The sequence below is a fragment of the Tachyglossus aculeatus genome, unplaced genomic scaffold (assembly GCF_015852505.1).
Source record: "Tachyglossus aculeatus isolate mTacAcu1 unplaced genomic scaffold, mTacAcu1.pri scaffold_1_arrow_ctg1, whole genome shotgun sequence".
Lineage (NCBI taxonomy): Eukaryota > Metazoa > Chordata > Mammalia > Monotremata > Tachyglossidae > Tachyglossus > Tachyglossus aculeatus.
In genome coordinates, this window is record NW_024044915.1 from 201,405 (window position 1) to 214,155 (window position 12,751).

The window sequence follows — 12,751 nt, forward strand, 5'->3', positions numbered from 1 at the left end:
GCCCCGGGTGGGACAGAGATGGTGAGTCCCAAGAGGGACATGGACTTTGTCCAACCCGATTAGTTTGCATCTATCCCAGCACGTAGAAAAACGCCTGACGTATAGTAAGCGCTTAATACCACCACTACTATTATTATTCCCTGTCTTGCCTCTACCCGGGTTATCACCTCAAAACCAATTCTTAATAAATATTGCCCCCGGCAGGAACAGGATTATCAACATCATCACCAACCGCTTTGGGACGGGAAGCCCTGATTCCTAAATTCGGGGCGGGAGGATTTGGGATTTCCAAAGGAGGCCTGGGCTAATAAGCGTGGTATCCGTTAAGCGCTCACTATGTGCCGGGCACTGTACTCAGCGCGGGGCTGACCGTCTCCGTCCCCGCTTTCCAGATGAGGGAACCGAGGCCCGGGGAAGTGAAGTGACTTGCACAAGGTCACACCACGGAGAAGCAGTAGCCTAAGGAGGGGCGGTGCATTGTTAGCCCGACACACACATTTTTTCTCTCTCCCCATCTCTCCCTCCCACGTTTCTCTCTTCTCTGCCCCCCAACCCCTCCTTGAAAGAGATTCTCTTATAATAATAATAATGATGGCATTTATTAAGCGCTTACTATGTGCCAAGCACTGTTCTGAGCACTGGGGAGGTTACAAGGTGATCAGGTTGTCCACGGGGGGCTCCCAGTCTTCATCCCCATTTCCCAGATGAGGGAACTGAGGCCCAGAGATGTGAAGTGACTTGCCCAAAGTCACACAGCTCACAATTGATGGAGCCGGGATTTGAACCCATGAGCTCTGACTCTAAAGCCCAGGCTCTTTCCACTGAGCCACGCTGCTTCTCCCTTCTTTTCACTTAATAATAATAATAATAATGATGGCATTTATTTAGCGCTTACTATGTGCAAAGCACTGTTCTAAGCGCTGGGGAGGATACAAGGTGATCAGGTTGTCCCACGTGGGGCTCACAGTCTTCATCCCCATTTTCCAGACGAGTGAACTGAGGCCCAGAGAAGTGAAGCGACTTGCCCAAAGTCACACAGCTGACAATTGGCAGGGCCGGGATTCGAACCCATGACCTCTGACTCCAAAGCCCGAGCTCTTTTCCACTGAGCCATGCTGCTTCCCACTTGCCAGCTGGGTGACTTTGGGCAAGTCCCTTCACTTCTCTGGGCCTCGGTTCCCTCATCTGTCAAATGGGGATGAAGACCGTGAGCCCCACTTGGGACAACCTGATCACCTTGTATCCCCCAGCGCTTAAAACAGTGCTTCGCACATAGTAAGCGCTTAACACCAACATAATAATAGTAATTATATAAGAATAATAACTATTATTATAATAATTATAATTATTATATTATAATTATTATATATAATTACATATAATAGTTATTATATATTATTGTCGTGTATTATTGTGTTATTATAGTATAATATAATATATTATTATATAATTATTATATTATAATTATAATTGTAATAGTGATGATTATAAAATTATTATTATTATTATTATTATTAGCCAAGAAGGGAATCTAGCACCCCGGCTCCCAGGCCCGGGCGTCCCCCCCAGCCCCGGCGGCTACGTACAGCTGGGGGTCGCGGCTCCTGTAGATCTTCCCGTCCTGCTTGCTCAGATACTGGTCGATCTCGTCTTCGACCACGGAGGAGAGGCTCCAGGCCGGGGGACCCTGCCCGCCGGACGTGTCCATGGCCGCCGACGGCCCCGCCGACGGGACCAGGAACAGGAGGTCGCCGTGTCTGTTGGCAAACGAGAGCCGGCGGGCCCCGGGGTCGGTCGATCCTACCTACTGAGCGCTTCCCGGGGGGCGGAGCGCCGGACTGAGCGGTCGGGAGAGGACGATACAATAACAGACAGACGCGTCCCCTGCCCACAGTGAGCTGACGGGCTGGTTGAGGGCTTCCCATCTCTCCCTCCGTCAAACCCGGCCTGGTAGAAACCGTCCGTCAAACCTGGCCTGGCAACTACTGTCCGTCAAACCCGGCCTGGCAACGGCTGTCCGTCAAACCCGGCCAGGTAGCGAGTGACCGTCCGTCAAACCCAGCCTGGTAGCGATTGTCTGTCAAACCTGGCCTGGAAGAAACTGTCCGTCAAACCCAGCCTGGCAGCGACCGTCCATCAAACCCGGCCTGGCAGCGACCATCCGTCAAACCCGGCCTGACAGCGACCATCAGTCAAACCCGGCCTGGTCGAAACCATCTGTCAAACCCGGCCTGGTAGAAACCATCCGTCAAATCCGGCCTGGTAGAAACCATCCGTCAAACCCGGCCTGGCAGCGAGTGTCCATCAAACCCGGCCTGGCAGCGCGTGTCCATCAAACGCGGCCTGGCAGCGAGTGTCCGTCAAACCCGGCCTGGCAGCGACCGTCTGTCAAACCCGGCCTGGCAGAAACCGTCTGTCAAACCCAGCCTGGCAACGACTGTCCGTCAAACCCGGCCTGGCAGCGACTGTCTGTCAAACCCGGCCTGGCAGTGAGCGTCCATCAAACCCAGCCTGGCACCAATCGTCCGTCAAACCCGGCCTGGCAGCGACTGTCCGTCAAACCCGGCCTGGCAGCGAGCGTCCATCAAACCCGGCCTGGCAGCGAGCGTCCATCAAATCCGGCCTGGTAGCGATTGTCCGTCAAACCCAGCCTGGCAGCGAGCGTCCGTCAAACCCGGCCTGCCTGGCAGAGACCATCCATCAAACCCGGCCTGGCAGCGACCATCCATCAAACCCAGACTGGCAGCGAGTGTCCGTCAAACCCGGCCTGGCAGCGACTGCCCGTCAAACCCGGCCCGGCAGCGACCGTCTGTCAAACCCGGTCTGGTAGAAACCGTCCGTCAAACCCAGCCTGGCAACAACTGTCCATCAAACCCGGCCTGACAGCGACTGTCTGTCAAACCCGGCCTGGCAGCGACCGTCCATCAAACCCAGTCTGGCAGCGACTGTCCGTCAAATCTGGCCTGGTAGCGACTGTCCGTCAAACCCGGCCTGGCAGCGAGTGACCGTCCGTCAAACCCAGCCTGGCGGCGAGCATCCATCAAACCCAGCCTGGCAGCAACCGTCCGTCAAATCTGGCCTGGTAGCGAGCGTCCGTCAAACCCGGCCTGGCAGCGACCATCCATCAAACCCAGACTGGCAGCAAGTGTCCATCAAACCCGGCCTGGCAGCGAGTGTCCGTCAAACCTGGCCTGGCAGCGACCGTCTGTCAAACCCGGCCTGGTAGAAACCGTCTGTCAAACCCGGCCCGGCGGCGAGTGTCCGTCAAACCCAGCCTGGCAGCGAGCGTCCGTCAAATCCGGCCTGGCAGCGACTGTCCGTCAAACCCGGCCTGGCAGCGAGCGTCCATCAAACCCGGCCTGGCAGCGAGCATCCGTCAAACCCAGCCTGGCAGCGACCGTCCGTCAAATCTGGCCTGGCAGCGACTGTCCATCAAACCCGGCCTGGCAGCGAATGTCCATCAAACCCAGCCCGGCAGCAACCGTCCGTCAAATCCGGCCTGGTAGCGAGTGTCCATCAAACCAAGCCTGGCAGCGAGTGTCCATCAAACCAAGCCTGGCAGCGAGTGTCCATCAAACCCGGCCTGGTAGAAACCATCCGTCACACCCGGCCTGGCAGCGAGTGTCCGTCAAACCCGGCCTGGCAGTGACCGTCCATCAAACCCGGCCCGGCAGCGACCGCCAACCCCGCCTTCCTGCCCAACCCCCGGAAGACATAATGAGCGCCTAGCCTTCTGGCTACTGAAGAGACAACACCCCGAAGGGCTCGGGGGCCACGGAGGACCCCCGAATCAACCGGAAGCCCCTGCGGAGGCCCGAACAACTAAAAACGGACCGTCCGAGTCCCCCTCCCGGGGCACCTACTTGATTTTCAGCAGGTTGAGGGATTTGTTGGGGGAGGCGGTTATCTCTCCGGTCTTGTTTCGATTGATGTAGACCGAGAAGCCGTTATTCCCGAAGCCAAACTCCTTGGCCACCTGAAACGAGAAGGGGACCGGAGAAACCGGGTGAGCGCCGCCCGCAGAGACGGGGCCGGATTCCCTCGCCTCCGTAAACGCTCCGTTTTATGGGAAAGTAGGGAGAGCCCCAGAAAGGCCCACCGCCCCGGTACCTTTTTCAAAAACGTGGCGGCGGTTTCCCTCTTGGTAGCCGTGATCCGCTTCATCCCTTCCGGGGACTGGACCCGGATTATCTGCGGAAGCAGGAATAGAAGGGAGCGTCGGGGGACATGCTTTCTCACCTGTCTCCATGTTTTCTTTTGTCTACGCACCTCTAATTCTATTGATTTCTACTGATGCTATTGATTCCTGTTTACTTGTTCTGATGGGTACATACCCCTCTAATTCTATTTATTTCTACTGATACCTGTTTACTTGTTCGGATGTGTCTCTGCCTCTCTAATTCGATTGATTTCTACTGACGCTATTGATTCCTGTTTACTTGTTCTGATGGGTACATACACCTCTATTTATTTCTATTGATACCTGTTTACTTGTTCTGATGTGTCTATACATCTCTAATTCTATTGATTTCTACTGATGCCATTGATTCCTGTTTACTTGTTCTGATGGGTACATACACCTCTAACTATTTATTTCTATTGATACCTGTTTACTTGTTCTGATGTGTCTATACATCTCTAATTCTATTGATTTCTACTGATGCTATTGATTCCAGTTTACTTGTTCTGATGGGTACATACACCTCTAATTCTATTTATTTCTACTGATACCTGTTTACTTGTTCGGATGTGTCTCTGCCTCTCTAATTCGACTGATTTCTACTGACGCTATTTATTCCTGTTTGCTTGTTCTGATGGGTACATACACCTCTAATTCTATTTATTTCTATTGATACCTGTTTACTTTTGATGTGTCTATGCACCTCTAATTCTATTGATTTCTACTGATGCTACTGATTCCTGTTTACTTGTTCTGATGGGTACATACACCTCCAATTCTATTTATTTCTACTGATACCTGCTTACTTGTGTCTATACATCTATACATCTCTTGTGTATATACATCACTAATTCTATTGATTTCTACTGATGCTATTGATTCCTGTTTGTGTCTATACATCTATACATCTCTTGTGTCTATACATCACTAATTCTATTGATTTCTACTGATGCTACTGATTCCTGTTTGTGTCTATACATCTATACATCTCTATATCTCTTGTGTCTATACATCTATAATTCTATTGATTTCTACTGATGCTAGTGATTCCTGTTTGTGTCTATACATCTATACATCTCTTGTGTATATACATCACTAATTCTATTGATTTCTACTGATGCTACTGATTCCTGTTTGTGTCTATACATCTATACATCTCTATATCTCTTGTGTCTATACATCTATACGTCTCTTGTGTCTATACATCTCTAATTCTATTGATTTCTACTGATGCCTGTCTACTTGCTTGGATGTGCATATACACACCTCTAATTCTACTTCTCTACTCTGATGAGAAGTATTATCACTACTATTACTCTAAGCATGTATTTTATTTGTACATATTTATTCTATTTATTTTATTTTATAAACATTTTTATTTATTTGTTATTATTTACTTATTTATTATTATTTATTATGTATTTATTTATTATTATTTTATCTAATAAAATAAATATTTTATTTATATTTTATAGACATCTCTTGTGTCTATACACCTCTAATTCTATTGATTTCTACTGATGTCTGTCTACTTGCTTGGATGTGCATATACACACCTCTAATTCTACTTCTCTACTCTGATGAGAAGTATTATTACTACTATTACTCTATGCATTTATTTTACTTGTACATATTTATTCTATTTATTTTATTTTCTAAACATTTTTATTTATTATTATTATTATTATTATTTATTATATATTTATTTATTATTATTTTATCTAATAAGATAAATATTTTATTTATATTTTATAGACATCTCTTGTGTCTATACATCTCTAATTCTATTGATTTCTACTGATGCCTACTTGCTTGGATGTGCATATACACACCTCTAATTCTACTTCTCTACTCTGATGAGAAGTATTATTACTACTATTACTCTATTTATGCATTTATTTTACTCGCACATATTTATTCTATTTATTTTATTCTGTTAATATGTTTGGTTTTGTTCTCCGTCTCCCCCTTCTAGGCTGTGAGCCCGCTGTCGGGTAGGGACCGTCTCTAGGTGTTGCCAACTTGGACTTCCCAAGCGCTTAGGACAGTGCTCCGCACACAGTAGGCGCTCAGTAAATACGACTGAATGATTGAATTGTACTCTCCAAGCGCTTAGGACAGTGCTCTGCACACAGGAGGCGCTCAGTAAATACGACGGAATGAATGAATTGGACTCTCCAAGCGCTTAGTGCACACAGGAGGCGCTCAGTAAATACGACGGAATGAATGAATTGGACTCTCCAAGCGCTTAGTGCACACAGGAGGCGCTCAGTAAATACGACGGAATGAGTGAATTGGACTCTCCAAGCGCTTAGTGCACACAGGAGGCGCTCAGTAAATACGACGGAATGAATGAACTGTACTCTCCAAGTGCTTAGAGCACACAAGAGGCGCTCAATAAATACAACCAAATGAATGAATAAACGTTGCCGACTTGGACTTTCCAAGCGCTTAGTCCAGTGCTCTGCACACAGTAGGCGCTCAGTAAATACGACGAAATGAATGAATTGGACTCTCCAAGCGCTTAGTGCACACAGGAGGCGCTCAATAAATACATCCGAATGAATGAATAAATGTTGCCGACTTGGACTTTCCAAGCGCTTAGCACAGTGCTCCGCACACAGGAGGCGCTCAGTAAATACGAATGAATGAACTGGACTCTCCAAGCGCTTAGTGCACACAGGAGGCGCTCAATAAATACAACTGAATGAATAACTGTTGCCGACTAGGACTTTCCAAGCGCCTAGTACAGTGCTCTGCACACAGTAGGCGCTCAGTAAATACGACTGAATGAACTGTACTCTCCAAGCGCTTAGTGCACACAGGAGACGCTCAATAAATACAACTGAACGAATGAATAAACGTTGCCGACTTGGACTTTCCAAGCGCTTAGTCCAGTGCTCTGCACACAGGAGGCGCTCAGTAAATACGACTGAATGAATTGGACTCTCCAAGCGCTCAGAGCACACAGGAGGGGCTCAGTAAATACACCTGAATGAATGAATAAACGTTGCCGACTTGGACTTTCCAAGCGCTTAGTCCAGTGCTCTGCGCACAGGAGGCGCTCAGTAAATACGACGGAATGAATGAATTGTACCCTCCAAGCGCTTAGGGCAGTGCTCTGCACACAGTAGGCGCTCAGTAAATACAACTGAATGAATGAATTGTACTCTCCAAGCGCTTAGTGCACACAGGAGGCGCTCAATAAATACAACTGAACGAATGAATAAACGTTGCCGACTTGGACTTTCCAAGCGCTTAGTACAGTGCTCTGCACACAGTAGGCGCTCAGTAAATACGACTGAATGAATGAATTGTACTCTCCAAGCGCTTAGTGCACACAAGAGGCGCTCAATAAACACAACTGAATGAATGAACGTTGCCGACTAGGACTTTCTAAGCGCTTAGTCCAGTGCTCTGCACACAGGAGGCGCTCAGTAAATACGACTGAATGAATTGGACTCTCCAAGCGCTCAGAGCACACAGGAGGCGCTCAATAAATACAACCGAATGAATGAATAAACGTTGCCGACTTGGACTTTCCAAGCGCTTAGTCCAGTGCTCTGCACACAGGAGGCGCTCAGTAAATGCGACTGAATGAATGAATTGGACTCTCCAAGCGCTTAGTGCACACAGGAGGCGCTCAATAAATACAACTGAATGAATAACCGTTGCCGACTTGGACTTTCCAAGCGCTTAGTCCAGTGCTCTGCACACAGGAGGCGCTCAGTAAATGCGACTGAATGAATGAATTGGACTCTCCAAGCGCTTAGTGCACACAGGAGGCGCTCAATAAATACAACCGAACGAATGAATAAACGTTGCCGACTTGGACTTCCCAAGCGCTTAGCCCAGTGCTCTGCACGCAGTAGGCGCTCAGTAAATACGACTGAGTGAATGAATTGGACTCTCCAAGCGCTTAGTGCACACAGGAGGCGCTCAATAAACACAACTGAATGAATGAACGTTGCCGACTAGGACTTTCTAAGCGCTTAGTCCAGTGCTCTGCACACAGTAGGCGCTCAGTAAATACGACTGAATGAACGAATTGTACTCTCCAAGCGCTTAGAGCACACAGGAGGCACTCAATAAGTACACGTGAATGAATGAATAAACGTTGCCGACTTGGACTTTCCAAGCGCTTAGTACAGAGCTCTGCGCACAGTAGGCGCTCAGTAAATACGACTGAATGAATTGTACTCTCCAAGCGCTTAGAGCACACACGAGGCGCTCAATAAATACACCTGAATGAATGAATAAACGTTGCCGACTTGGACTTTCCAAGCGCTTAGTCCAGTGCTCTGCACACAGGAGGCGCTCAGTAAATACGACTGAATGAATGAATTGGACTCTCCAAGCGCTTAGAGCACACAAGAGGCGCTCAATAAATACAACTGAATGAATAAATAACCGTTGCCGACTTGGACTTTCCAAGCGCTTAGTCCAGTGCTCTGCGCACAGGAGGCGCTCAGTAAATACGACTGAATGAATGAATTGTACCCTCCAAGCGCTTAGGGCAGTGCTCTGCACACAATAGGCGCTCAATAAATACAACTGAGTGATTGAACTGTACTCTCCAAGCGCTTAGTGCACACAAGAGGCGGTCAATAAGTACAACTGAACGAATGAATAAACGTTGCCGACTTGGACTTTCCAAGCGCTTAGGACAGTGCTTTGCACGCAGTAGGCGCTCAATAAATACAACTGAATGAATGAACGTTGCCGACTTGGACTTTCCAAGCGCTTAGTCCAGTGCTCTGCACACAGGAGGCGCTCAGTAAATACGACTCAATGAATTGTACTCTCCAAGCGCTTAGAGCACACAGGAGGCGCTCAATAAATACAACAATGAATGAACGTTGCCGACTAGGACTCTCCAAGCGCTTAGCACAGTGCTCTGCACACGGGAGGCGCTCAGTAAGTACGATGGAATGAATGAATTGGACTCTCCGAGCGGTCAGGGCCGTGCCCTGCACACGGGAAGCGCTCAGTCAATAGGATGGGATGAAAGGGGGGGAGGAGGGTGAGTGTTGTGGCCGCCCCCGCCGGCCTCCTCCTCCCGGCCGCCCTCCGGCCCCGACTCACGATGGTGTCGGCCATGGCGGCCATGGCGGCCCGGCTCCCCTCACACGGACACGGACCCAACCAGGGCCCAGGCCGCCGGAAGTGCGCACCCCTCAAAGCGCTCCCCCACGCAGACACCGACCGGAAGCTACCTTCCCACCCTCACTTCCGGCCCCCCGCGGTCAAAGGGTGACCCCAGCAATGCGCTCCCCCGGCTGCACGGCCCCGGAAACAACGTTCCGCGCCTCACTTCCGGCGCCCCGGTAATCAATGGGGACCTCCTTCAATGCGTTCCCCCGCACAACGAGGCGCCGGACACAACGTTCCGCCCCACACTTCCGGCCCCCCGATAACCAATGGGGGCCTCTTTCAAGGCGCTCCCCCACGCAGTGACGAGCCGGAAACAACGTTCCGCCCCTCACTTCCGGCCCCCCGATAACCAATGGGGGGTCTCCTTCAATGCGCTTCCCCGCACAGTGACTACCGGGAAATACCGTTCCGCCCCTCACTTCCGGCCCCCCGATAACTAATGGGGGCCTCCTTCAACGCGCTCCCCCGCACAGTAACGACCCGGAAACAACGTTCCGCCCCTCACTTCCGGCCCCCAGATAACTAATGGGGGCCTCCTTCAATGAGCTCCCCCGGCGACGACCCGGAAACAACTTTCCGCCCCTCACTTCCGGTCACCCGATAACCGAAGGGGGCCTCTTTCAATGCGCTCCCCCCAACAGCGACGACCCGGAAACAACGTTCCGCCACACACATCCGGGCCCCTCCTTTGATAGTCAATGGGCGTCACCTTTAATGCGCTCCCCCACAAAGCACCGACCCAGAAACAACGTTCCGCCCCCCCCACTTCCGGCCCCCGATAAACAATGGGGGCCTCTTTCAATGCGCTCCCCCCCCCCCATAGTAGACCCGGAAACAACGTTCCGCCTCTCACATCCGGCCCTACTCAATGCACTCCCCCGGAAGCGTGGCCTCAGAAACAACGTTCCTACCCCTCAGTGGCTAGTGTGATGCTCCCTTGTGTATATGTGTTATCGAAAAATAGGGCGCAAAACAGGTTAACTGGTGCAAATCAATCAATCAGTCGTATTTATTGAGCGCTTACTGTGTGCAGAGCACTGGACTAAGTAGCAAATCAGCCGCAGGGTTCGTGTACCCAAGGTGGTGACGCAGATAGGAAAAATGACTCGGAGAGGGACGAGTGACAAGCAGCCCCGATCCCAGCCGCCTCTTCCTCTTTTATTGGGTTTCAAATCCCGATCCCAGCCACCTCTTCCTCTTTTATTGGGTTTCAAATCCCGATCCCAGCCGCTTCTTCCTCTTTTATTGGGTTTCAAGTCCGAGGGAGTAGTGCCGTAAGTGAGGCCTTGGCATTCCTCCATCTCAAGTTAAAGTAGAACCATTTATTTATCATGGTTTGGTTAGTGTTAAAATCCCTGTTTACAAGATGTTATCAGGAAATAACGGTCAACACAGGATGGGGGACATTCCAGACAGAGAGGAGCCACTTTGGTTAATGTTACTTTACAAACACTGGAGTGCTTTCGGTCTGCACAAAATAAAGGGTTACTGTTGGGATGCACAAGATGGAGCCAGTGTCATGCCAAGTTTGCTTGCGGACAATCAATCAATCAATCGTATTTATCGAGCGCTTACTGTGTGCAGAGCACTGGACTAAGCGCTTGGGAAGTCCAAGTTGGCAACATATAGAGACAGTCCCTACCCAACAGTGGGTTCACAGTCTAAAAGGGGGAGAGAACAAAACCAAACATAATAACAAAATAAAATACATAGAATAGATATGTACAAGTAAAATGGAGTAATAAATATGTACAAACATATATACATATATACAGGTACTGTGGGGAAGAGAAGGAGGTAAGATGGGGGGATGGAGAGAGGGACGAGGGGGAGAGAGACAACAATATGTATAGATGTTTGTACGTATTTATTACTCTTTTATTTGTACATATTTATTTTTGTTAATGTTTTGTTTTGTGTCTGTCTCCGCGTTTTAGACTGTGAGCCCGCTGTTGGATAGGGATCGTCTCTACATGTTGCCAACTTGGACTTCCCAAGCGCCTAGTACAGTGCTCTACACACGGTAAGCGCTCAATAAATATATATGAATGAATGAATGAATGAATGAATGAATGAATGAATGCGCTCCTCCCACTGCCGCCCGTTATTTCCGGCCCCCACCGCTGAGAGCCAATGGGTGCCTCGCTCAATGCGCTCCCCCACACAGCGCGGACCCGGAAACAACGTTCCGTCCCTCACTTCCGGCCCCCCTCCCCTGTGGTCAATGGGCGCCTCTCTCAATGTGCTCCCCGGGAAACAACGATCTGCCCCTCACATTCGGCCCCCTGATGGCCAGTGGGCGCCTGGCTGGGGCCCCCACCCCGCGCCTGACGGACAGCCCACCGCGCAGCCGCGGCCCGAAGCCCCGCCCCTTCCGGTCCTCGCCCCGCCCTCGCGCCTGACAGACAACCAATCGCGCAGTCGCAAATCACGAAGCCCCGCCCCTTCCGGTCATTTTCCCGCTCCCGCGCCTGATTGACAGGCCGCGTTGGGCCTGCGCAGCCTCGCTTCTCAGGCTTCGAGTGGAGCCTAGTCATCCACTCATTCATTCATTATTAATAGTAATAATAATAATAATGATGGCATTTACTAAGCGCTTACTATGTGCCAAGCACTGTTCTAAGCGCTGGGGAGGTTTCAAGGTGATCAGGTTGTCCCACGGGGGGGATCACAGTCTTCATCCCCATTTTACAGATGAGGTCACTGAGGCACAGAGAATAATAATAATAATGGCATTTGTTAAGCGCTTACTATGTGCCAAGCACTGTTCCAAGCGCTGGGGAGGTTACAAGGTGATCAGCTTGTCCCACGGGGGGCTCCCAGTCTTTATCCCCATTTTACAGATGAGGTCACTGAGGCCCAGAGAATAATAATAATAATAATGGCATTTGTTAAGCGCTTACTATGTGCCAAGCACTGTTCTAAGCGCTGGGGAGGTTACAAGGTGACGAGGTTGTCCCACGGGGGGCTCCCAGCCTTCATCCCCATTTTCCAGATGAGGAGACTGAGGCCCAGAGAAGTGAGGGGACTCGCCCAAGGTCGCCCAGCAGACAAGGGAGCCGAGGTCGGGGGAGTAGCCCCGGCCCAGGAGTCGGAAGGTTGTGATCCCGGCTCTGTCACTTGTCTGCTGTGTGACCTTGGGCGAGTCGCTTCACTTCTCTGGGCCTCGGTTCCCTCCTCTGGAAAATGGGGATGAACCTGGTGAGCTCCACATGGGACAACCGGATCACACTGTATTTCCCCCACTGCTCAGTACAGTGCCTGACACATAGTAAGCGCTTGACAAATCCCATAATTATAATTATTATTACGTGTTACAGGGACTGTGTCCAACCCGATGACCTTGTATTCATCCCATCGCTTTGTTCAGTGCCTGCCACATAGTAAACGCTTAACAAATCCCATAATTATAATTAT

At 50.0% G+C, this 12,751-nt stretch overlaps 1 protein-coding gene across 1 annotated transcript in view; it reads right to left on the minus strand.

Moving 5' to 3' along the window:
- Window positions 1–9,323, minus strand: part of NPLOC4 (NPL4 homolog, ubiquitin recognition factor) — a 29,947-nt gene extending 20,624 nt beyond the window's left edge. Inside the window, exons 1-4 of the mRNA XM_038742911.1 lie at window positions 9,266–9,323; window positions 4,111–4,191; window positions 3,864–3,976; window positions 1,587–1,757 (exon numbers count right to left, since the gene is read on the minus strand). Of these exons, the coding sequence (XP_038598839.1) occupies window positions 1,587–1,757; window positions 3,864–3,976; window positions 4,111–4,191; window positions 9,266–9,289 (389 nt within the window). The 5' untranslated portion in view covers window positions 9,290–9,323. The remainder of the gene's footprint in view (window positions 1–1,586; window positions 1,758–3,863; window positions 3,977–4,110; window positions 4,192–9,265) is intronic.
- Window positions 9,324–12,751: the final 3,428 nt, after the last annotated feature.